The 22,408-nt window shown below is 42.0% G+C and overlaps 1 protein-coding gene across 2 annotated transcripts; it reads left to right on the top strand.

Moving 5' to 3' along the window:
• Nucleotides 1–553: 553 nt before the first annotated feature.
• On the top strand, nt 554–20,980 carry foxn2a (forkhead box N2a). Of its 2 annotated transcripts, none has more exons than XM_042433627.1 (6): nt 554–736; nt 11,694–12,271; nt 15,023–15,147; nt 15,387–15,436; nt 16,101–16,169; nt 17,095–20,980. In XM_042433627.1, exons 2-6 carry the CDS (start codon nt 11,708–11,710, stop codon nt 17,517–17,519), a joined length of 1,233 nt encoding a protein of 410 aa, XP_042289561.1. In that variant the 5' UTR covers nt 554–736; nt 11,694–11,707; the 3' UTR covers nt 17,520–20,980. The 2 variants fall into 2 exon arrangements, with proteins under 2 accessions (XP_042289561.1, XP_042289562.1); XM_042433628.1 differs by lacking the exon at nt 554–736 and adding an exon at nt 10,880–11,530.
• Nucleotides 20,981–22,408: the final 1,428 nt, after the last annotated feature.

The following is a 22,408-nucleotide window of genomic DNA, read 5'->3' as shown; positions in this document are numbered from 1 at the left end:
AGTTTTATGAGCAACTGGTGAAAACCTATATTGTTGTGTTTTTTTTTTCTTTCCATTTGTTTTCTTTGCTCTGTCTCAGGCATCACTCAGCATGTGTCTGGCGTGTATATACAGGTCACGATAGCTCCTTCCTATCATCGTTTACTCTAGGGGAGGCCCTGTTGAGGGTCCACTATCGTCATAAGACTGGGTGTGGTGACACATCCTTTCTCTCCGCCCCGAGGTGTTTGTGTAGCCTAAATAACGCGGGAGTGTTTGTGTGTGGGACCCGTCCGGTTTGATTACTCACACACTTTATTAATTAATAATCCATCCCATTACTACTTCACAATCCATAGTGCCTTTCTTTTATTTGACAGACATGTTTATAACACTATAAAAACCTATTTCCCCTCTTCTATCTTACGTTACGAGCAGCTGGCGATAAAAAGTGAAAGCACACTGCACGATGCAAAATAGGATGGCGTGCGTGCGCGTCCGCGGAGCTCCTGCGCTGCGGCAGTTGCCAGGGGAGATAGGAGGGGAGGGGCTGTGATTGGCTGAAGTGGGCCTGTTGCCATGACGACGGCGAGGGGTTTTGGTAGCGTTGCCGTGCGCTGTGTGATCTGCGCGCTGCGTGTATGGAGGAAGCAGCTGCTGATCTGATCTCTTGACATTGTGTGAGACAGACATCGGAATAAACTGCGCACAGTCGTGTCTTTTAAACATACCGCACCGAGGCACGCCGTGCATGATTGTAAGTATAGAACCCGTTTTTGTTTTTCTTTAATTTATTTGTGATTGAATCATGTTTCGGCAGGACGCGGTGTGGTGTGTGTGTGTGTGTGTGTGTTTTCGAACAAGCTAAAAGTAAATGTGGTCAAGTGACTTTGCTTAGAGCAGCCAGCATGGCAGAGCAAGCGACAGCATGTGGCCAGCTAGCTAATGTTACTTCTCTGTGTTCTCCGGACTCGAAGCTTGAACTGTGCAGAGGGATATTTATATAGCAGCGAACAATGGTCATCGTTACATATAATAAAATGGAAACACTATAATAGTCTAGAAAATATCATGCTAACACTAGCGGTAGATTTACCTTCATGAGCCACCGAGCGACTGCTGCTAACGCTACTTTGCTTCACGGATTGTGTTGGCTGAGCTAACGCTGAAGTTGGTGTCGTTAAAGCTAAAACTAATAATGTCGTTTACCGGCGATAAGTTATACTTCGTAACGAGTCCGGTCTGTCGGGAAGTGTTGTGCAATAGTCCACGTCATTCCGTGTAACTTTGTATTCCTCATTGTGTGACTGCTTGTGGCTGCTTGTATGTATGTGTGTGTGTGTGACTGTAGCATTGAGTCCGCGGTGAATAATGTCAGTATATATCTCGTATTAGCTACAAAGCATATTACTTTTCTTTGCTAACAGCACTTTGAGTGTATTTTTCCCACTGGAGTAGTAAGACTTCGTTTCATTAAATGTCTTTGATTACTCAAGTTGTAGTAGATAATAATATTAATGAAGTTTTTTTTGTTGGTGGTGTTAATTGGTGGCACATCTTCTGCCCTCATATCTCTAAAGACATGAATAATTCGTGGTATATATTCATGGTACCAGAGGTTGTGAGGCTACGCTGGCTGGCTAAGCACATGATGTAATGGATTATCACAAGATTGTCCCAGATAGCTGCAGAGTGCTCTACAAACAAATGTCAGAGTGTAGGAAAAATATCCAGTTAGATATATACAGTAGTGTGTGTTGTTGCTGAATAGGTCTTCATACTGTATAGTTTCTGTTATTCCACGTGTCTGTCCTTCTACTCTCTCTACCAGCTACCTGTCAGTGTTGTATTTACTGGACTGGACAAATCTCATCTCAAATTCATTCTGTGCTTTAAGGTTTCTGTGTATATTTTAGGGAAAAAAGTGACGGGATTTGTTTTTTGTACCCCTTTTGTGTGGTTATGACATTAATATAGACTGACATTGTTCCGTTCTTCTTGCTCGACAGTTGTTAAAGCCCCACTGATAAATAGAAGACAAAGGCAACAGGAGATTAAGGGGGAAAAGACAAAAAAAAGAGACAGATGTTATGAGTCTGACTTTATCGCCAGAATTTCCACGGTCATATTGTAGGTCACAACCATCTGTTGTCTTTGTTGTTGTTTGTGGTTAGCATGTATCACACCGCTGTATGTATGTACAGAAGCCTCTGAAGGGTAAGCACTTCTGCCTCCCAGAATAGATGAGGGCCTGCTAACTTTACTGACATTCATTACTATAAATAAGACTTGTCGTAACCCAGTGATGCTGTCATTGCTGATGTGAAATAGCTTTAATAACTACAGGGACTTGAACTATTGTGAGTAAAGATAGGTTATCTTTACTCATAATAAGGTTATTTTGATTGGCTGAAGAGGCCTCTAGGATTGTTGTTAACATAAAGTAGCATCACTTTTATGGTTTGAGGTATTATGTTTTTCTTTATGGTTGGGCTGCGTACAGGAAACTGCCATACTTGAGAGACAGATGCGTTTGTTGATGTTAAACTGAAACTGAAATTTACAATCACTCAATGTGACATTTAATTACATCAGTCATAGTGTCATTTGCTATTGTCGAAAGTGCTCTAACTTGTCTAGTCCTACGTGAAAAATGCAGCCCTCTCATTCATTTTATTAGTGGCAGTCTGTTGGCCTGACAAAAATGTTGGACCAGGTTCAACTTTTTCTGCGATGCAACGGGACGTCATCCGGCAAGGCGCTGCGTTGGCCAATCACAAACATACAAGCGCACATTCCTGGTAAATTAAAGGAGTATGTCTGCTGTTTTCCTCGCAATCATCAAAAGAGGAAGTAGTTGTCGCATTGAAAACTTTCTGGAGTTGTAAAATCCTGTCTGAGTATTACGAATCGTCGTGCAGTATTTTAGTGTCTGATAAGCTTTTAAATGCATAAATCTGTTACTCCAACTGGACGACCCTATCAACACCTTTGTGCTTTTAGCTTAATGCTAATATCAGCATGCTAACATGCTGGTGTTTAGCAGTTATAATATTTCCCATGTCAACCGTCTTAGTTTAGCGTGCTCGCATGCTACCATACGCAAGACAAAAGTACAGCCGAGGATGTTTGGAATGTCATGAATTTTGCAGGTATTTCGTCATGAACCAAAGTATTCAACAAACTGATATTTTGACCCAGAGGCACTAGAGAAAAAGTCAGACCACCAAAGTCATTTAGATTTATCGTCTGCGGACCATTAATGCCAATCCATAATGTACATGTTGAGAGATTTGACTGGATAAGTAAAAGTTTTGACCTGTTTGCGGCACTAGATGTTAAATTCAGGGGATCATCAAAGTCATTAGGACTCGTCATTTGGGGACCATGAATCTCTTTACAAAATTTAACGGATGGATTGCCGCTCAGTTTTGTAAGGAGATTCAACAGCTGTTGAGTTATTGAGATATTTCAGTCTGGGCCAAAGTGGTGGACTGACAGACAGACAGAGCGATCCCTAGAGCCATGATGCTAACATTTTAGCAGAGTTTAATTGTATTGAGTCCTGACAGTCGTATTCTTTGATGCATTGCTTAATGTCCATGTTTTGACTATACTGACAGAGGCTTCGTTTCACATTATTGGGATATTTTACACCAGGTGAGCACTGTAATAGACACAGTAGTATCAAATACATCTCACGCTCATCTAGACCTCTTAAGAATGCCACACTTTTTACAACTCGGTAAACACATTGGTGTCACTTTTCTAAGAAGTTGTACGGCATTATTGACAGTAACAGGAAGATGTTCCTCAGAGTATGTATGATAACTGCGAAGCAATGTGACAAAAGAGACCACCAAAGCACAGCGTTTTCATGAGATGAATTTCTAGTGTACAAAGTACTGCTTTATTGTTCAGTCAGCACAATATACTGCATATATAAAACATCTTCATAAGGAAGTACCATGGCAAACGCTGGATTGTAGCTTGCATTTGTTACTCCTTATCTAAGCAAGAGTGGTACAGACTCTGCAGTTTAAAATGGTGGTGTTGTCATGTAATCAGTCTTATCACAGAATTGTGTACTCTGACCCAAAGTAAATGAAAGGTTGCGTCCTCTAAAATCCACCATGTTCTTTTGTAGCTAAAGGAGGGACCGTGGTTTTTAATTCATTACGAAAGCTGACCCATATATGAGAAAACTTGTGGGATTGCTTAACCAAGTCTAAACCTGCAGAGCTTTCTCACAGATTGACGAAAGAGAAAAGCCATAACTCGAAGCTTTATAACCTATTGTTCTCTGAAAACCCTGTAATTATCAAGTCATATGTGACTGTGATTATGCAGAGTGTTTTAAATTGTTGGATTGATGAAGCCATTATGGTTGTAATTGAAAGAGGTTAAATAATTTGATGATTTGATGAATGAAGAAGCTTATAGGTTTTGCTCATTTTCAGTGACTCTGTTCCCATAATTATGCTGTGGTGTGCATATTGCAGTGTTGCGGCACATTTAAATTGCAAAAATCATCTAAAATAAGTGTAAGTGATAATATGATTTTTTTTTTTTTAGCCACAGTAAGTTCTCATAGTCTGTTATTTTATAAAGAATGTGTTGGTCTTCTTTACATCTCATTATGAGGACCTTTGTTGTCGTATTGAACAATCACACATCTGTCTGGGATCAATCACCAATCAGTGAGCTCCAACTCCTACTGCTGACGTCGACCTATTTTGGCCTGTTGAGTTTACTGCTTCGGATGCACCCGTTGCAGTTTTGTGTTGACTGCCTTGAATGATTGATGCTGAGTGTGTGTGTGTGTGTGTGTGTTTCACCACCTGATCACAGCCCCTGTGTGTGTCTGCTGGGAGGGACGTCCCGAGGAGTCTGTAGTCTCCTCTGTTGTCTTGGTTCTGTGATGTTCTGCTAATCCAATATACTTGGTATTTCTGAATTTAGGATGCAAACGTTCACGACTGTAGTGGCATTTTTCCACCCATGTGTTGCCTCCTTTATTTGGGTTCTCTGGTCATGATCTACTTGTCTGTTTTTTGAGATATTTCACACCGTTTTGCATCTCCTAATAGATCAGGACACGGCGAAATTACATCTATTTTTATGCCTTTTTAAGCTTTCCACTTAACAGCTGTTATTATTTTATAAACTGGGGACAATTTGCTATAGCTAATGTCTTGACATCAACAAAAAGACAGGACATATTGTGAATTAGTTGTCCAAACCTAAAAAAACACATGTTTTGAATGGGAATGTTTGAGTTTCTTCCTCAGTTTTTCCTCTTCCAGCCTGCCTCTGTGTGTGTATTTACAGAAGTTACATATGGGCAATGTGTGTATTCCTGTTGTGGCGCCCCTCCGTCTACTCTATTTATTGTTTTACATCTCTTGATTGGTCACAGTGGTTATGCACAGACTCTGTTGGGAACAGGCCCCCTCCTCTCGTCCCTGCCTCTCTAACCCCCTGACTGTCCTTGTGCCTGTCTCATTTCTGACGGGGTGGACTCAAGACGCAGCCCATTAGGACCTGCCTCACTGAAAGCAACACTAGATGCGACCGTTTCCTTGATTGAGAGAAAGGAAGAGGAAAGCACGGCTGTGTCCTGTGTCACAATGGGTCTTTGTCTCGTCACCCCTGGCTGAATTAACGGGATTTATTTAATTGACGGCGGCATGACAACAACGACGCAGGGCTCACCGCGCTCGTGTGCAAATGATGAGGATCTTCTGGGATGTGTGGGGGGTGAACGGGGTGCAAAAAATATATAAACTATCGAAAATAGAGCAGCACCGGTAAAGTTCTGGTGTGGTGTTTGACCAAAAAGAAACTTTAACATAAAACATTCACTGTTATTTGAATAAGAGTTTTACACTGTGATCTGGACTTCAAACAGCTCCATCCATCAATAAGTATGGAGCTCAGTTTATTAGAGCATGTCTGGAGCTTTTCTATTTTTAAAAGTCTGGCATTGTCATGAGATCACCATGGTGATTTATTGCAAAAAAATGTTGTTAAAGTAAACTTTATTTGAGCAGAGGATGTAAGTGAGGCCATGCGCAGTATAAAATAAAAACCTGTTATAAAACTAGTTGCTCTGATTTCACCATGCTGTCCTGTGATTATGGCAACTCATTTGGTGCAGCCTCTGTGAAATGTTCAGTGAAAAGTTAGGACTGGATATCAAACCTCTGTTTTAAGACATTTAAGACAGATTCTTATGAGAAGTGTGGCTTATTTTGCAGGAAAAAATGTTTATTCTGAACAAAGTAAGGTGCTTAAAAGTAGCATTTTGGTATTAGTAAAGAAATTCAAATATTACAATAAACAGCATTTCATTGATTTATCAGGACCTGGCTTTTAAAACAATTAAATATGTATTTAGCCGCTGACGTTCATGAATCAACAGTGAGAGACAAACATATGACATCCAGTGCTGCTGGAGCAAAAGCACTGAGCTCAAAACATATTTCTTACCTGGATGTGCATCTTTTGCTGTGTATGCACGTTGTAGTGATTTGCTCACCACAGAAGCTTCAGTAATGTACTCAACTGTCCTTTAATTTGTTATTTGGGCCCTTTTTTTTCCATGAAGGATTTCACAAGAGTTTGCAATGATTTGGGAAGAAAGGCTTTTATAACTTGATTTTCCTGGAGGGGTTTGTGAGAATTTCTATGTGTCTTGTACACAAAATTTCAAAATGGCAAACATTTGCTGTATTTGCAAGGACAGTAATCTCATACAGTATTTACAAAAGAGCAAATTCCTGGAAGGGCTTATGTTGAAACTTGAATTGAACTGCGGAAGGCACATTCAGTCTGTCTGCAGAAGTATTGAAGCTTTTAAAAAAATCTCCTTTTTAGTCTTTTTTTTTTTTTTTTTACCAGGATTTGGACCTCAGTGGACAGAAGGCCTAAAGCAATTGGCCTTGTAATTACTGCAGTCCTCGGTATTTGAAAGTATATGAGACGGATGTACATGTTGATTGGTGTGTTTGTACACTGAACTACAGCCACATGACCCAAGAGATAAGGTTTCAGTGTTGGCTGGGGGTTGGCTTGTACTTTGGAAGGCCTCGCCTCTGTTGACAGTAGAAGTGCAGTCCTATGTGTTTGAGTTTGTGTGAAGTCTATGTCTCTGATGAACATCGCAATCGCCCTCCATTGTTTTGTTTGCTTGTTTAACCCCGACCGTTGTCGTAATTGCATCTGTCACTACATCAGGTTGGCCTGGGGTGTTTGTCAGTAACGCATCTGACACAGTCTATAAGCTACACGCTGCTGGAATCCAAAGATTGCCAAAGTAAATACTGCTGCTTCAATAAACGTTACCTCTCGTTGCTCCGGTTTTAGTGTGGAGTTAGGCCTAGCTGCCTGTGTGAAGTCTGAATTTTGTTTTCTGAAAATGAACTTCCTCAACAGGCAGGAGGTGTTTCCTTCCCTCCCGGTCCTCTGTTTGAAACTGTGAGGTGAATACTGAACGCTTCTAAAACATGACTAGAGCAAAAACAACTGCTCCTTTGTATGAGCCGAGTTTGGGGCCAATTGTAATGCTTTGTGCGAGCTTTTTCATTTGCTTTCACCTTGGGCACCGAGTAGATCGTTTTAATCCATTGAGCAGTTTTATTTAAAAATGTGTCATTTAGACTTCAACAGTAGCCTGATTAGCCTTCACATTAATGGACGCTTTGTTTGCCGTGACATAATTTGACCCTCCCATAAAATAAAAGACTGCCACTTGGCTACCTCGCTCTAGAACAGCCTCTCTCTCTCTCCCAGTCCAGCTCAGCCCCCCTTTGTCTCATTCACATTTTTAGAGAGCTCCAGCCCGACTGGGTAGTCACCTAAATATCAGTTAGGGTTTCAAATAACAGCCCTCGCCATGGGGCTCTGCGGCACACCTTTATGTATCTGTTACAGAGGTGTAACTGGTTTGTGTCGACTGGTTTATTTCGTGTGAAGAGGGTGTGGTGTGAGTACATAAGTGTATAAAATCAAAGCAGTTAAATGCAAAATCGCTGAGTTTTTGTTATGAAATCCTGTTCTGCTATTCACATAAAAATGCTAAGTTGTGTGTATTTTTGTTTTTTACTTAAAAAAAAAAAAAAAAAAAGAGCATATTGGTATTATAAAGTATGCCTTCATGGTACTTAGTCCCATGACATCCAGGTTGGCTGTGGCCTTTCCCACTGCTCTTTGTCAGACAGGTTTGTGGAGAACAGCAGTAGACTGCTGGCCTCAGCATTTTCCGCCTGTATTGATCTCCCCACATTAGCTCTCTCTTCATGCACAGACATGAGCACAATTGCTTCCCTTACAACATCGGCTGCCGTGGCAACTGAGTCCTGATTGTGAGATTCGCTCCCAGAAAACATCTCAAACCAGTACCTCTTCATTTTGATGCGCGCTATCGTCTCCTTTACATTCCTCCGTACATATTTGACACATCAACGGCTTGATTCGCCACTTAAAGCTATCTCCCTATGTCTTTGTGTATTTTTGAATGGGCTAAGTGCTTAACAGGATAAAAGAGCAGTTTGAAAGGGGGGAAAAAATGTGCCTTGGCACCTGCTGTTAGTCCCTGCCTGTTTGCACATGAATATGATGAGGCTGGCGGTGCGCTGGGCTATTTTAACTTGCAGATGAGCCATCAGGTCAGCACCATTGCAGCTTTGGTGTATTTTCAAGGATGAGCTGAAGTCAACAGGCCAGTTCGGCTTATTAGCTCCCTCTCCCCTCTCTCTTTATACTCTTTACACTCTAGTGTCCCATAATTCATTGCATTCCCAGCCCCCTCTCTTTGATGCCTTTTTCATAAGAGCAATGATAACCGCGATCATCGCAACAGCAGTGGTAATTGACCAGCTGCAATCATGGTAAAACACTTCCTGTGTTTGGCTGGATGCGAGGCAGCTTTGTCAGCCGTCCACCCTGCCTTCTGTTGATATTCAAATGACGGTCTTCTGGAGGAGCTACTCAAAGAGGATAAGCACACTCTGGCACCCAAGGGCCCAGCTGAGAGGTCAGGGTTGTGGAGATGGACTGAGGTGGTGAAGCTCTCTTGTGCTTTAAGGTTAATCAGTGATCTGACACTTTTCCCCAGGCTTTACCCAGACCGTGACTTGTTCTCTTCTCCCAGTGACAAAACTCAATCAAGTTTACATTCGTGGCCTTTTTAAGAAGAAAGGGCAACAGAATGAAGTGTTTACAGTCGACTCTAGCTTCACAAAAACTCTTTGCTCACACTTTTTAATCAAAGGTAGACTCGAGCGTTTCTTTGCCACACCTGTGCTTTGTGGCTGACTGTGACTAAATGGTTGTCGAAAGCATGTGTTAGGCAACCAGACCTGTCTTAAACTCACACGAAACAGCCTAAATGAGGACGGCTGGTAAGCTGGTTACATTATCTATACATCTACAGTTTATTTAGTTTAAATCTAGCCTTGGCTTGTTTTCAAATGGTATCCTCTAATTTCATTCTTCTGCAAATATATAAATTCTTTGTAGACAAAAAAGCCCCTAATTGTACACAATATGTGGCTTGTAAACACAGCTAAATTTGGTCTGAGATTTTGGAAGGGTGTACTGTAGCCTCGGCTCTCTGCTCGGTCCCCTCTCTATTTGTAAATTCATTCAGAGTAGGAACCTGTCATGTCAAGGGATATCTTTTTGTGTTTTAGTCTCTCGAGCGGAGATTTCTCCTTTAACGCAAATGGGCAGTTCTCTTGCTTCCTGACATATCTGATTGCTCTACTTTGCGCTGTGATTCATCCTAGACTGGAGATAACTAATACAGCCTACCTCACCAGCACTCAGTCTCTGCTGTTTGTGTGTCTCTCAGTCTCCCTCTTACTCACACACACACACACACACACACACACACACACACACACACACATCTCAGTCTCTCTTTCTCACTTGTTCTGCCTTTCCATAAAAGGATTTCCCTATTGTTATGACTCTTCCTATGTTCACTCCGCCTGTCCCTTTGCCTTTGACCTGGAAAGCTTTTTGACGGACTTCCTTTTCTCGCAGAAGTAAACGCGGTACACAGATTTGAAGGAATCTTCAGTGGTGCTGACACATTAAAACACAGACAATAGAGAGCTGATAAGTTGAGCGTAGGATGACGTAGCTAACATGACCTCACCTGTTAGAGCAAACAAGATGTGGTATGCTTTTAGTCTAAAGAAATCACGGCCTTGGATTTAGAAGTCACTCTAAACCAAAACAGGATCTCTCTGCCGCCTGTTTATCCCCTCATTGAGAGTTGAGTGGTCATTTTGTAAATGCACTAATGCCTCGTTTCCCCCTCCTGTCCTCACTCACTGGCTTTGACAAACTGATTTGTGTGTTTGTGTGTACACTCCCTCTCCTGTCTCACCCGCTGTGCAAACACTCTCGAGTTTGACCCAATTCTTATCTTATCGCAGAAATGAAAATATATGCCTATCCACCGCACTCTGCGCGCCTTTACCCTTCCAGCCCTACTCTATCTCGATCCACAGCATCCCAGACCACCACAGACCGGGGCATCTGGTGTCCACACGCGAGGTGCAGCGGGGAGCGTTTCTTCACAGGGTGGCTGCTCAGTGGTCGTCTGTGGCAGAGCCAGCCAGCATGGATTACTTATTTTCTTATTGACTCTTGTTTGTGGGATTTCTGCTCTTTAATTGAAGGGACGGCATGGTTGTCATGGTGACACCCAGGACTTAAAGCTTGTTGTGAGCTGAGCCAAAGAGTGGTCTCTTTGTACTCTTGGCCTCACCAGCCAGCGTGCAAGACCATGGCTAATATTTTAAGGTTTTATAGACTTCTTTGAGCAAAACTTATTACAACTGAAGATAAAAAGGTTATAAAGTTTTTGTGAATTTAGCATTAATATAGGTGTCATTGTAGGCGGCATGAACATTGAGTACTTGTTTTTGGTTCCCTCATATTTATCTTTTCATTGCTTTACACAACAATACATTGACAGGATCATTGTTTATGTACAAGATGACAAGGGCGCCTCTTCTGAGCCAAAGTAAAAAAGCACAGTAGTCTCATTAATAAGGGTTCTTGGGTTGAATTGGTTAATGATACAGGGCTGCTGGCAATGTTGAATTTTCTAATGACTGACAACTCGCGGGTTTGTAGCCTCTTTACACTACTTAATCTGGCATGTGACAAATTGAGACTTGATCCTGGCTGAATGAAGATCAGTCTGTAAGAGCCATCCACTCCGTAAGATGGAGACCTTCCACTCATTTCTGAAGTCGCTTGATGGTTTCATGCTCATTTACACATAACGAGCAGCTGGGTCTCGTCTGGAAATGAGGTGGGCGTCAAGGAGTGGAGCCTTAAGTCGGTTCAGTTGCTTGAGAGGAACTCCTCCAAGGTCCTTCGGCTGGAGTCAAGAGGGGGGGAGAGCTGAGAGCCTCTCCGTCCTCACCAGGCGTGGAGGAGAGTGGCAGTGAGAGGAGAGGGTTGGGGAGTGGGATAGAGGCAGACAGCTACAGGGGGTGTGCCCTCAGGGAAAACTTAAGAAAACAAGGTCAACGCTTGGGAGAGCACATCATTCCAATATGTCGCATCCAGTTATTTCATACCGCCAACTTTGTTTTAGAGATCAGCTCACCATCAAAAACTGTGATTTTGTCTATGTGTTGTCGTGATCTGTTTAACATTAACAACCTTTTTTTTCTCTCTTTCTCCAGACCTCTTTGATTTAATGGGTCCAATCATTGGGATGTCACCAGATAAGAAAACGGAAATTCCGGGTATGCAAGAGGAGCGGACAGGGCTCAGAGGTGTTTGTGGTGTGGGAACACTGCCCGAGGCGGAGTGCGCGTCCAGTCCGCTGGCGACCAGCGTGGATCGGACTGGAGGTAACGAGGATGAGGAGCTCACCAACCTCAACTGGCTCCATGAGAACCTGCTTCAGAACTTCACTCTGGGCGGCCCTGAAGCTCAGCCCAGCGGCAGCCCCCTCTTCGACATCGAGGGAGACTACGGGTCCAACCAGGGCGCGTCGTCCTCCTCCTCATCTTCTTCACACGGCAGAGGCAGGGAGCGGGACTCGTTGAAGTCTAAGCCCCCTTTCTCGTTTTCCCTCCTCATCTACATGGCCATTGAGCAGTCTCCCAGCAAGTCTTTGCCTGTCAAGGAAATCTACGGCTGGATTCTTGAGCACTTCCCTTATTTCTCCAATGCTCCCACTGGCTGGAAGAACTCAGTGCGTCACAACCTGTCCCTGAACAAATGCTTCCGCAAGGTGGAGAGGAGTTTAGGAAAGGTAGGTTAGCAAACTGTCTCCTAACTTTCACTCACTTGACACAGATTTAAACTTAGAAAACTGCTGTTTTAGATTATGCTTCTTGTCATGAATATACCTTTTGTTAGGTGATATTAAAATTTCCATGGGCCAAAACACATCTCGCGTAGCAGAAGACTGTCAGTGAACAGTGAGTTTCAGTGTAAGGGAGCAGTGTGGCTCCTGTCACAGTGTCCGGGGCTGTAACACAGCTGCAGGGACCTCTGACTCTGCTGCGATAAGGCTGGAATCCAGTCAAGGTCGCAGATACTCCTTCAGAGGAAACGCAAACACAGCACACTGAGATAGGACTTTATCTTCATACGCACAAGGTAGTGCAACCGATTCACTAGACAGACAAGTGTCCTACAGTTGGGAAAAGTCATCGTTCACACGGCGAGAAGGAAGTAAATGTGACCAAAAGTTCAGAGAGGAGTTTGTAGGAAGATTATTTGTCAGCTTGTCCCGGCAGAGTTATGTGTCACTCACGCTTATTTGTGTTTTTATTCCTGCGTAGAGAGAGAGAGAGAGAGAGAAAAAGGCACATGCTTGTGAGAAACAGATAAGCACACCATGCATATCCTGCACAAACGTTGTAATCTGAAGGGGAAATTAGTGATTTCTGACCAACAAATTGAGTTTATTGATTTTGTAACGGTCCAAATATTTGTAAGAAAAACATGTTGGAAGAGGAAAAAGTAAAGAAATGAGCCGGAAAGTGTAGTTTGAATTTGTGGCAAGAAAAGGTTTTCAAGAGACTTCATTTCTACGTTGCACCTTACTATAACTGATCCACGGAGTGACACGATGGTAGCCATATTGAGCTTCAGTATGACTTCAGACCTGTGACCGGTAGAGCCCGTGGTGCCAAGGCTGTGCCTGGCTAGGACCTGATATTTTCCCACCGCGGGAGGGCATGGTGGTTAGCACTCAGCGAGTAGCAACACGATGCGGTGCAGGCCCGCTCAGCATGCAGGTGCACAGCGTGAGCCCTTCGTCTGCTGAGAGACCAGCACCAGTTTCACATGACACTGAGCTGGTGGTTTCCGTTGCCATGGAGACATTTCCTTCTTCCTGCATCAGGGCTGGTTGGTAATCTGAGTCAAGGTTATTCTCCTCCCTCCCTCCCTCCCTCCCTCCCTCCCTCCTCTCCCTCCCTCCCTCCTCCTCCCAGACTGGGCAAGAATACGCCGCCATCAGATAAAGTGACAGTTAGCACACATCACCAACAGACAAATTCATTCCTCACATAGCGCTGTGGAGCACTTGTTTCCTCCTTTTGTTAAGCCTGTTATGGCATTCTTAGTTATGTATTTTGTTTTTTTTCACTCTCTTGTCTTGTTTATGTTGTTGGCATCTACAAAGAAATAATGCTGTCAAGTTTTTTTGCCTTTCATGCACATTGTGATTTACTGTAATGGAATTTGTCAGACCACTATGCTTTCAGTACAGTCTTCTGTATACTTTACTCTGAATTTAAATGCTTTAATCATCAATTATGTGCACATTTTGATGGATTGAAAAGGGTATATAGCTACAACATTTTCAATATTTTTGTAGCTTGTCAGTTTTTGTAGAGCATGTTTTGGATAGAAGTTTGTATAAAATCGACTTGTAGTGCAGTGACTTATCTTTAAGGGTTGACCTTTTTCTTAAAGGGGACCTATTATACTTTTCCTTTTTTTCAGTCATATAAATATATAAAGTATGTAGAAGTTTTATTCTACTTTCAGCCTGAGCCAACGTCGGCTTGTGATGGACTTCTTTATATGGTCATCTGCTCCAGGCACAGCGCGCAAGTTCACAGCTCCTCTCCTCTAACATTATTGTGTTTTCCATTGTAGTCACACCGAGCCATGACTGGAGTTGAGGTGGTACGCTGTGAATGTTTTTCCATTACACAGCACGGCAAAATGAAATAAGTAGTTTACCTGTTGGAGGTGTGCTGGTCGTCTGCAGCTCTTCATCAAACATCATCATCATCACTGTGGCAATTTCTGCTTGTGCTATTCCTCCCTGCATTATTTCTAACTGATCCGCTGAACAAAGAGCTCCAAATATCTCCATGTGTTGTTGTGTCGCCTGGTTTTTAGCGCTGCTAACAAAGCTCCACTGATTCTGTGAGGAATATGTTTCATTTCCTCATTTAAAACCTTGTAAAATGAAGTGGCAAAAGAAGGAAATGTTGGATTTTCATCAGCAGTAACTTAGCATGACTATGATATGGCTTCCCCTCGGCAGGCTTCCTGAAAGCTGGCCAATCAGAACGCAGTGGGCTCATCGGAAGGGGGGCCTTAAAGAGAGGAGATAACACTACCTGTTAGAGACAGAGGCTGAACTGAGGGGCTGTATAAAGGGCCAGTATAAGTTATATCAGGAGTTTTTTGAACTGTGAATCATGCAAAGCTACTCTAGTGGAGTCCCAGAATAAAACTATTGAGCTGGAAATGAGCAGAATAGGTCCCCTTTAATATATAATGATCCTGTCATTGGGGGTTTTCTTACATCTACAGATCACCAAAACAAACAGCTATAACTTTCTAATCAAGTGTTTAACTTTTTGTTTGTGTGACTCTCAGGATTCAGGACTTTTTTTTTCTCCAAACACTCACAACAACTTCCTTGATGTACTGTAAATCTAAATTCCCCTCACAGTTTGTAGCTGCAGGCGTATTTTCTTTACATCCCGCATGACCTTGGCTTAGAAGCTTGACTCTTTCTTCTTTCGTACAGGCCAATGGAAAAGGTTCTCTCTGGTGTGTCGACCCCGAGTACCGCCCCAACCTGATCCAAGCCCTTAAAAAGCAGCACTTCCCTGCCGCACATGCCTTCTGCACACCACCCGCCTCCCCACCCAGGTGAGCGTTCATCAGTCAGTCTTTGGATGTTGTGAAGTATGATGCTTTGCATTGGCTGCAATGAAGCAGGAAGCTGATCAAACCATATTTCATTGTCAGTGAAGAAGTTCCACTTAACAGTTTTATTGTGGAGGTCTCTTGTGATTAATACAATCCAGTTTTTTAAAGATCACAATTGGCTTTTCTTTACACCTGCTTTCAAACTCATCCTTCATGTCTTTTTTGTTCACTTTTTGCAGTGCCTCCTCACCCCCACGCCATCTCTTTCTACAAGGCTGCTCATTTAAAGGTGAGACTGAACCAAACTTCTTCCGTCTGTCTCTTAAGTTTGGATACATCCAATAAAAGCCGCCGGTTCCGCAGATGTACAGAAATTCCAATCAGTGCAGTTTTATATTTTTTATATCTTATGTTTGTGCAGTATTGTGATTGTGTTGCTTTTGCACATTTCAGTCACAGAACATTCAGCGTCACTGTGCTTTTATCTTCAACTCTTGGTTTTGATTTGTTGCTTTAAAGTCATTGATGCCTCATGTTAGACCATAGTGGTGAGAGGCTCCCAGTTGATGTCTCAGCCCCCTCTCTTTCTCCCTCTCCCCTCCTCTGCCTCTTGGATTTGTAACCTTGACGACAGGCAGAGGTTCTGCTGGTGCTGAGTGTGGTAATCATTAATAATTTAGAACCCCAGAAGTGAGCTATGAGGCTTTTAGACACTTTGTCAGGTCTGAAAAAGATAGGATGCATTCTCCATATCAGTAGCTTGAATTTATCTTCCGGTTTGTTTCGGTGAATCTTTGTTTTGCATATCCAATCCATTCAGTAAGCATCGATTGGGTCACTATGTCTCTAGTAAAACATTACTGAAGGAAACCCCTGCCTTCTAGTAGAGACGCCATGCTGCCATGCTTTCACACCTTAGGACTGACCATCATGCATGTTCTCTCCTCTTCCAGAGTCTGACATTGATGCTGCCACTGCCATGATGCTCTTAAACTCTGCCCCCGGGCACCACGTTGACCCATGTAAGAGAAATCCACAGGCAGCCATACTTTTCACCCACTCTTCTTACTCTCCTGACATGCCACCCCACCATTGCTTAAATATTATTTTTTTTAATTTTGTGTGCTGTTTTAAGTTGTGTCCCTCACCTGTCCTCTTAAAAGTGTGTTTCTGCTATTAAAAAAAAAGTTTTCAACTTGCTTTATTGCATATATTTTTTCCTGTAGGCATGCTCTTTTAAGACTTATTAGAATAATGGTTGATTCTAAGAATAGTCAGCTAAAGTCAGTTTGAGAAAGTGTTATCAGTGCATGATCCTTGTGTTTTTAAATTTGTTAAGTCGCTGTTCTGATTTTTCAAACTTCCGGCTGTTATTGCCTTATTACTTGACATATTTTACATTACATTCTGATTTATTTAGCCTGTTTGTAATTGATTTTATTAATTGACTACAAAAACTCCTCAAAGCACCATTTAATGTGACTGGGTTTCGCTAATATATGTACTTTCCCTGTTTTGAACACAATGATATTTTTAAATTAGGCTTTCCCACTTGGGTTAAGACCAGTCTTAGTTCTGCTTTATACTAGTAAACAAAGTGAGCTACAGTCTGTGGTTCACTGTGACTGATTTCTGCTTTCTCTTTGGAAAAAACTGACCCAATAGCTTGTTTACTGTAATGTGACATTATGATTTACTTCTGTTTTTTTGTTTTTTTTAATCCAACCAAAGTGAGACTATAGTCTGTAAAATTAGTTTTACATGACTATAAATAAAACTCTCTGCCCTCAGACAGCATTTGTTTCAATGCATTCACTTTGAAAAACAACTAAGACAAGGGAAAATAATGTGATACAATAAGGAAAATAATGTTGTAATAGGCCTGTAACATATGGTGTTACATTCGAATGTATACTTATCACTTGTTACTTCTTCTGTTCTCCTCAGGCAATTCTGATAGCCCACTGGACCTCTCCAGACCCGACTCTGTCCTGGTGAGCAGCGATCCAAAGCAGGACCACAACTACAGCAGTGTAGCCCTGCAGCGCTGCTCCTCCCGTTCCTCCTCCTCGTCCCTGTCCTCCCTCGACGAAGGAGGCTGCGACCGCAGGCAGTCCCGCCGCGCCGGCAGCGAGGGCTTCCACAGCGACGAGGACTCCGACCTCTGGGACGAGAGGGGCGTCCACCAAACTTCGCGGCGTCCGCCCGCCATCAAGTGGCCCGCCGGCAAGAGGGCACGACGTGAGGCCAAGCCGGAGCTGGATGAGGAGCTGAAGGAAGCGGCCGGCTCCTTGCTGCACCTCGCTGGTATACGCAGCTGCACGGAGGGCTCCAAACGCACTGTCAAGAGCACAAAACTTAACAGGAAATGAAGATCCCCCCCCCCTCTACCCCTCATCAGACTCCGGACCCTCTGAACCCTAACCTCTGACCCCTGATCGTGTGTCCCAGTGTGCCTCCTTCTCCTTATCTGATCGTTCATTGGCCATTTTGAGCCTTTTTTTTGTTTGGGATATCCCTGTCCAACAAAACAAATGGCAATAGTATCGTTCACACAGGAGAACAAAGCCATATAGAGACTTTTGTAACTCGGGGGTAACTGCCGGGGTGGGTGTTTGGGCTATGGAGAACCATCAAGATACCTATCCAAAATGACCTGCCTGCTTCTGTTGGATTAGACGATTGTGATTCAAGAATTTTTTTCCTCTGAAAGACGAAATGGGAAAAGCTGAAGTTTTTATAACTCAAAGCGTTGCATGCTTCCTCCTCAAACCTGTATCCTCTTCCAAGTGAATCTATTTATGAAGCGAATGAGTGCATGTTTGTAACAGACAAAATCTAACCTCCTGGTGTTATCAGTTTTTCTTTTTTTTTTTTTCTTTTTTTTTTGTGCTAAAGAAGAAAAAAAAATGCCACTGTTTTTTTTTTTGAAAGGAATCCTTACTCTACGAATCCTCTTGTAAGAGAGATGCAATAATTAATCCACAACCTTAACTTTTTGACTTTATTTAATGGTGGCATTTTTCAGAGTCGAGTATGCTAGTTAAACTTTACAATTAAGAGAATGAATGGAGTAGTATTATGATCTTGTTATGCGATAAACTTATTACACATGAGCTCTGGCTCTATTTCAGGATTAGCAAGATGTTGAAATAGTATTACTCTGCCACTGCCAAATTTAGTTGCAAAGTTAGCTAAACTACTTCGCTCCGTTTTGTGCGGCCATTACATTGTTATACAAATGAAAGCTGTTTTTCTTTTCTTTTTATTTTTGCAAATTCACTGCTCATCCTGTCAATCCCTTTCATTCATCAGTGTGTTTTTGACGTTTATTGTGCAAGACAAAGAACATATATTCACGTGTTTGGTGACAGCCTATGCAAAGTGAACATCTGCCACCGTATTGCCAGATGTTCACTGCGTGTTCATAGGTTACCCACCGTAGATTTTATTTTTATTTTATTTTGTGTGTGTGTGTGTGTGTGTGTATCATAGTGCATGTTGATGACTTCAGCCTAAACCTGAGATGACGGTCGTGACAGGAAAGAGTTTGCTTTTCTCTTACTGACAAAGTAGTCGTACTGCTCCAGTGAATATGATTGGTGGAATGATCTCCTTGCTACAGCTGTACAGTACTGTATGTATGCTAGGGGCCAGTGGGTACTCTGCTTACTTCTGGTCCTTTTTGAATGCAGAGCTGGAGCGGACAGTAAATTAACACAGCTTCTCCGCTCCATTATTTTGAGTTTGCAGTTTGATTGTACCTCCATATGTGTTTTCCATGTTGTTTTTTTTTTTTGAACCATGTACTTTAGAAAATTACATAATTACACAGCTAATTTTTGCTGTTGGCCAATTCTCAACTTGAGGGAAGGTGTGTCTGTTTTGGCTGAAATTTAAAAAAAAAAAAAAAAAAAAGAAAAAAAAAAAAGGCGCAGAGCACAGTCAAGTGTAAAGAACGAGAAGCCGTGGCCAGAGAGAACTGGATTCTGTATGTGCAGTCGCTCGCAGGCGAGATGTTGGAAGACCTGTGCTGCTCTCACGTTGTGCCCTCAGTTCTGGCTGGCCACTAGTGTTTCGTCTTTGCTCTTCCTCCTCGAACAAAATAAGGAAGTGCTCGCTCTCTTCTCAAGCTGTGAAATGGAGTGTTTATTGTCAGTTGATTGCATGCAGTTCGTTGAGGGGAAGTTGCAAGCCACTTGTGTTGAAGGCCTCGATTCTCATTTGAGCTTTTAAATAAAAAAGCCTGTGTACACACAACTTATAATACAAGGTAGCATGGGAGCGTACAACTTGAACAGTAACAAACAGATAATTATATTATTTCTTCCCACTGGAAAAAAAAAAAAAAAGTAAGGCATCTCATTGTGTCACAGTGACTGTTAGTATAGCATGCATGGTCAGTGCCAAACATTTTCTCGTGCCACTGATGTAAAAAAACTGCAAACGGCCATGGTCACTATATCCCCCCTGCTGCCACAACGTAGTCATGATTTAGAGCAACAATGCCCTAGTTTTCTGAATAATCGGAACAGGAAATGGGAGAGGACTCTGGTCAGTTTAGTGACTTAACCAATCCTTTGGTTTATTTTTGTCACTTTAGAGTGGGAGCTGTTTTTAGCAGAGTAAGCTGCAGTTCCCAGAAGTAATACTTACATACACTGGTCTTGTTTAGCTGTGAAAAAAGAACAAATTATTGTTCATTAATCATTATTTATGACATTAATTTATGGGATTATTGAATGCATACTCTATCAAACACTGGTCATTTGAAAGGAATGACTGGGCACATCCATTTTTCTCCCTTTGTGAACTTCTTGATAAGTATTTTGTTTTTCTCCTTGTTTATTTTACAGCAATACACCTTTTTTTCCTCTCACTATGTTATAGTGATTAAGTATTTTGCCAATGTCTACTGTCTTTAGAGCGGGTGTTTTTTTTTTTTTTCAATTTAACCATGACTGCCAGGTTTTCTTGATGTTTTGTTTTTGCTTTTTTGTTAGGCTGGATAGTTGATTAACAGTAATCCTGAAACCTTTTGTTGCCAAAATTGACGTACAACTGGGGTATAAAATTTCCAATGGACACATTCCCCGTGTACTGTATAATTTCTTTGAAGCTGATTTAATCATTTTTACATTTGTCTCGTTTATGTTTAGATATTATGACTTAAGTAGTCACAAATTGAAGACTAGCTCTCAATCTTGTCACAGATAAGAACTGTTTGGGGAAGGAAAAAAAAAAAAAAGACTGCCTCTCATAACTCATGCTTCCAGGTAATGTTATGGGGTGTATCGAAATGTTTGGAATATCACTGAAAACTGGAACAGACTAACTCAGTCGCCAGGCTGCTGCTGTGTAGTTACATTTTAGAGACAACTGCAGAAAATGGTTGGAGATCTCACTCATTCTTTCTGTAGCACTTGCAAACGAAAGGTTATGATGGTCTCAGAGTGACAGGGTTGCTGAACTGTCTGTGGATGAGCCCACCTGAACATTTCGGAGTCCCAGGACTAAAAAAAAACAAAAAAACAACTCAAAACCCAGTTGCTTCATTGCTCAACAGCTGTTATTGAATATTGGTTATGTGATTCTTTAAAATTCTGTTGCAGTACCTATGGGTATAATGAACATTTTGTTGCATTTGACAAAGCTGCCAGCCCAGTATCGGTTTGTGTCAGTTGTCTGCCATGTCTATTGGACCGACACACCTTTTTGGTTTTTGTATGCTAACCTCTGTTGATAAAATGTTTATAAGATTTATTTTCGCCAAAGATATGCAATTGCATTATATATGGTATTACAAAATATTAATAAAAACCTGTTCTTGTTATCACTGTGAGCATCTTTTGTTGTTGTTGTTCTAGTCTGAACATTTTACCACTGCAAATAGGAATCTTTGTCCTCCAAACTCTCGTCCACAGCACAAGAATGCCTTCAGTTAGTTATGTAGTTACATTAGTAGCCAACACTTCCTACACTTTTTGATCAACAATGCCACCTGCTGTGAAGGCCAGAAGATTAACATCCCAGTTTATAATAGTCTATTCTTTATAATAGCTGCCTTTTCATGTGGCCACTTTCTCAGTTTTCACATAACCATGTTGCAGCTGGCAAATATTTCCCACCAAGTCCAGCAGTTCAGGGCTGTTTTGACTGCACAAGCTGTGCTCAGCAGTACGTGTGGCGGCTCCACCACACTTTTCCCTTTTTCTTCAGCGTGTCTTTTGAATGCACCGACATGGCAGGCTGCCAGAAATGCACCTCACATTAATATAGATTCCAGGGCTGTGCCAGTGATGGATGCATCATCAGATGTCCTAACGACACTCTTCGCTGTAAGTTAATTAGTCATGGAGGACTGTGGGATGAACACAGTGTGACCCTGAACAAGGGCTTGTCTGACTAGCCTCAGGCCCATTGGCACAGCTCTATTGTTCAATAGAGTCCTGTGTGTCGACTGGAAGAGGGGGGCTTCTCCCTACTGACTGCCTCAATTCAGCTGGAAATCAGAGCAGCATCACCCCTCCCGCTCCCCCTCCTCCCCCCACACAGGGCCCTAGCAACCACGCCACGCCGACAGTTGCCAGGCAACCAGACAATGCTGGAGCCACTGGCTGTGGTGTGCGTGTGAGAGAGTTTGTGTTTTGCCTGTATGCATTTAAGATCAGGAGTAGTGAAACAGCAGCAGAGGAAATGTCTTTTTTTAAATTTTGGGAACAAAATAATCACGCAAACCTTTTTTTTTTTTTTGCATACTTTTACAAATGTAATAAGGAAAACACAGTTAGGATTTCTTTAAAGAAATAGTAATCTGATGTGGTGAAAATATGAAAAGATTATATATGGATTAGGTGAAATTAATCGTGTAGGATTTGAGTGGTGATGGCTGCATTAGCAACATGTCATTTCACTTAAAGCCCAAACGAGGTCATGACCATCCTACACTGTGCAACAAAGCCGCTTGTGATTTCTGGCCTTGTTTTTGTTAATGCAACCTCAGCAGTAAATAATTTATCAGTGACATCACAGCACCTAATTGTAAATGGCATTAGGGCTCTTAATGGAGAGGTAAAAGAAGCAGAAAGAATCTTCTTTTTGTGTTATGTTGGTATCATATTCAGACCTACCAACAATTACCTTTAATATTACAAACAGGTACAGTATATTACAGTATATTTCAAAATGGTATGATCAGCAAATATTATTGGATTATTATTATTATTGATATTCACCTCCATATCTCATTCTAATTTATATT

Source organism: Thunnus maccoyii, chromosome 14 (assembly GCF_910596095.1).
Source record: "Thunnus maccoyii chromosome 14, fThuMac1.1, whole genome shotgun sequence".
NCBI lineage: Eukaryota > Metazoa > Chordata > Actinopteri > Scombriformes > Scombridae > Thunnus > Thunnus maccoyii.
Note: the sequence above shows the minus strand (reverse complement) of the source record. Positions and strands in the feature narration are given on the sequence as shown.

Excerpts from the sequence above, each read along its gene's own strand:
- foxn2a (XM_042433627.1), top strand. The coding sequence starts at position 11,708 with ATGGGTCCAATCATTGGGATGTCACCAGATAAGAAAACGGAAATTCCG. Across the intron at positions 12,272-15,022 it reads TGGAGAGGAGTTTAGGAAAG|GCCAATGGAAAAGGTTCTCT; the intron begins GTAGGTTAGCAA and ends TCTTTCGTACAG. Across the intron at positions 16,170-17,094 it reads CGGGCACCACGTTGACCCAT|GCAATTCTGATAGCCCACTG; the intron begins GTAAGAGAAATC and ends TGTTCTCCTCAG.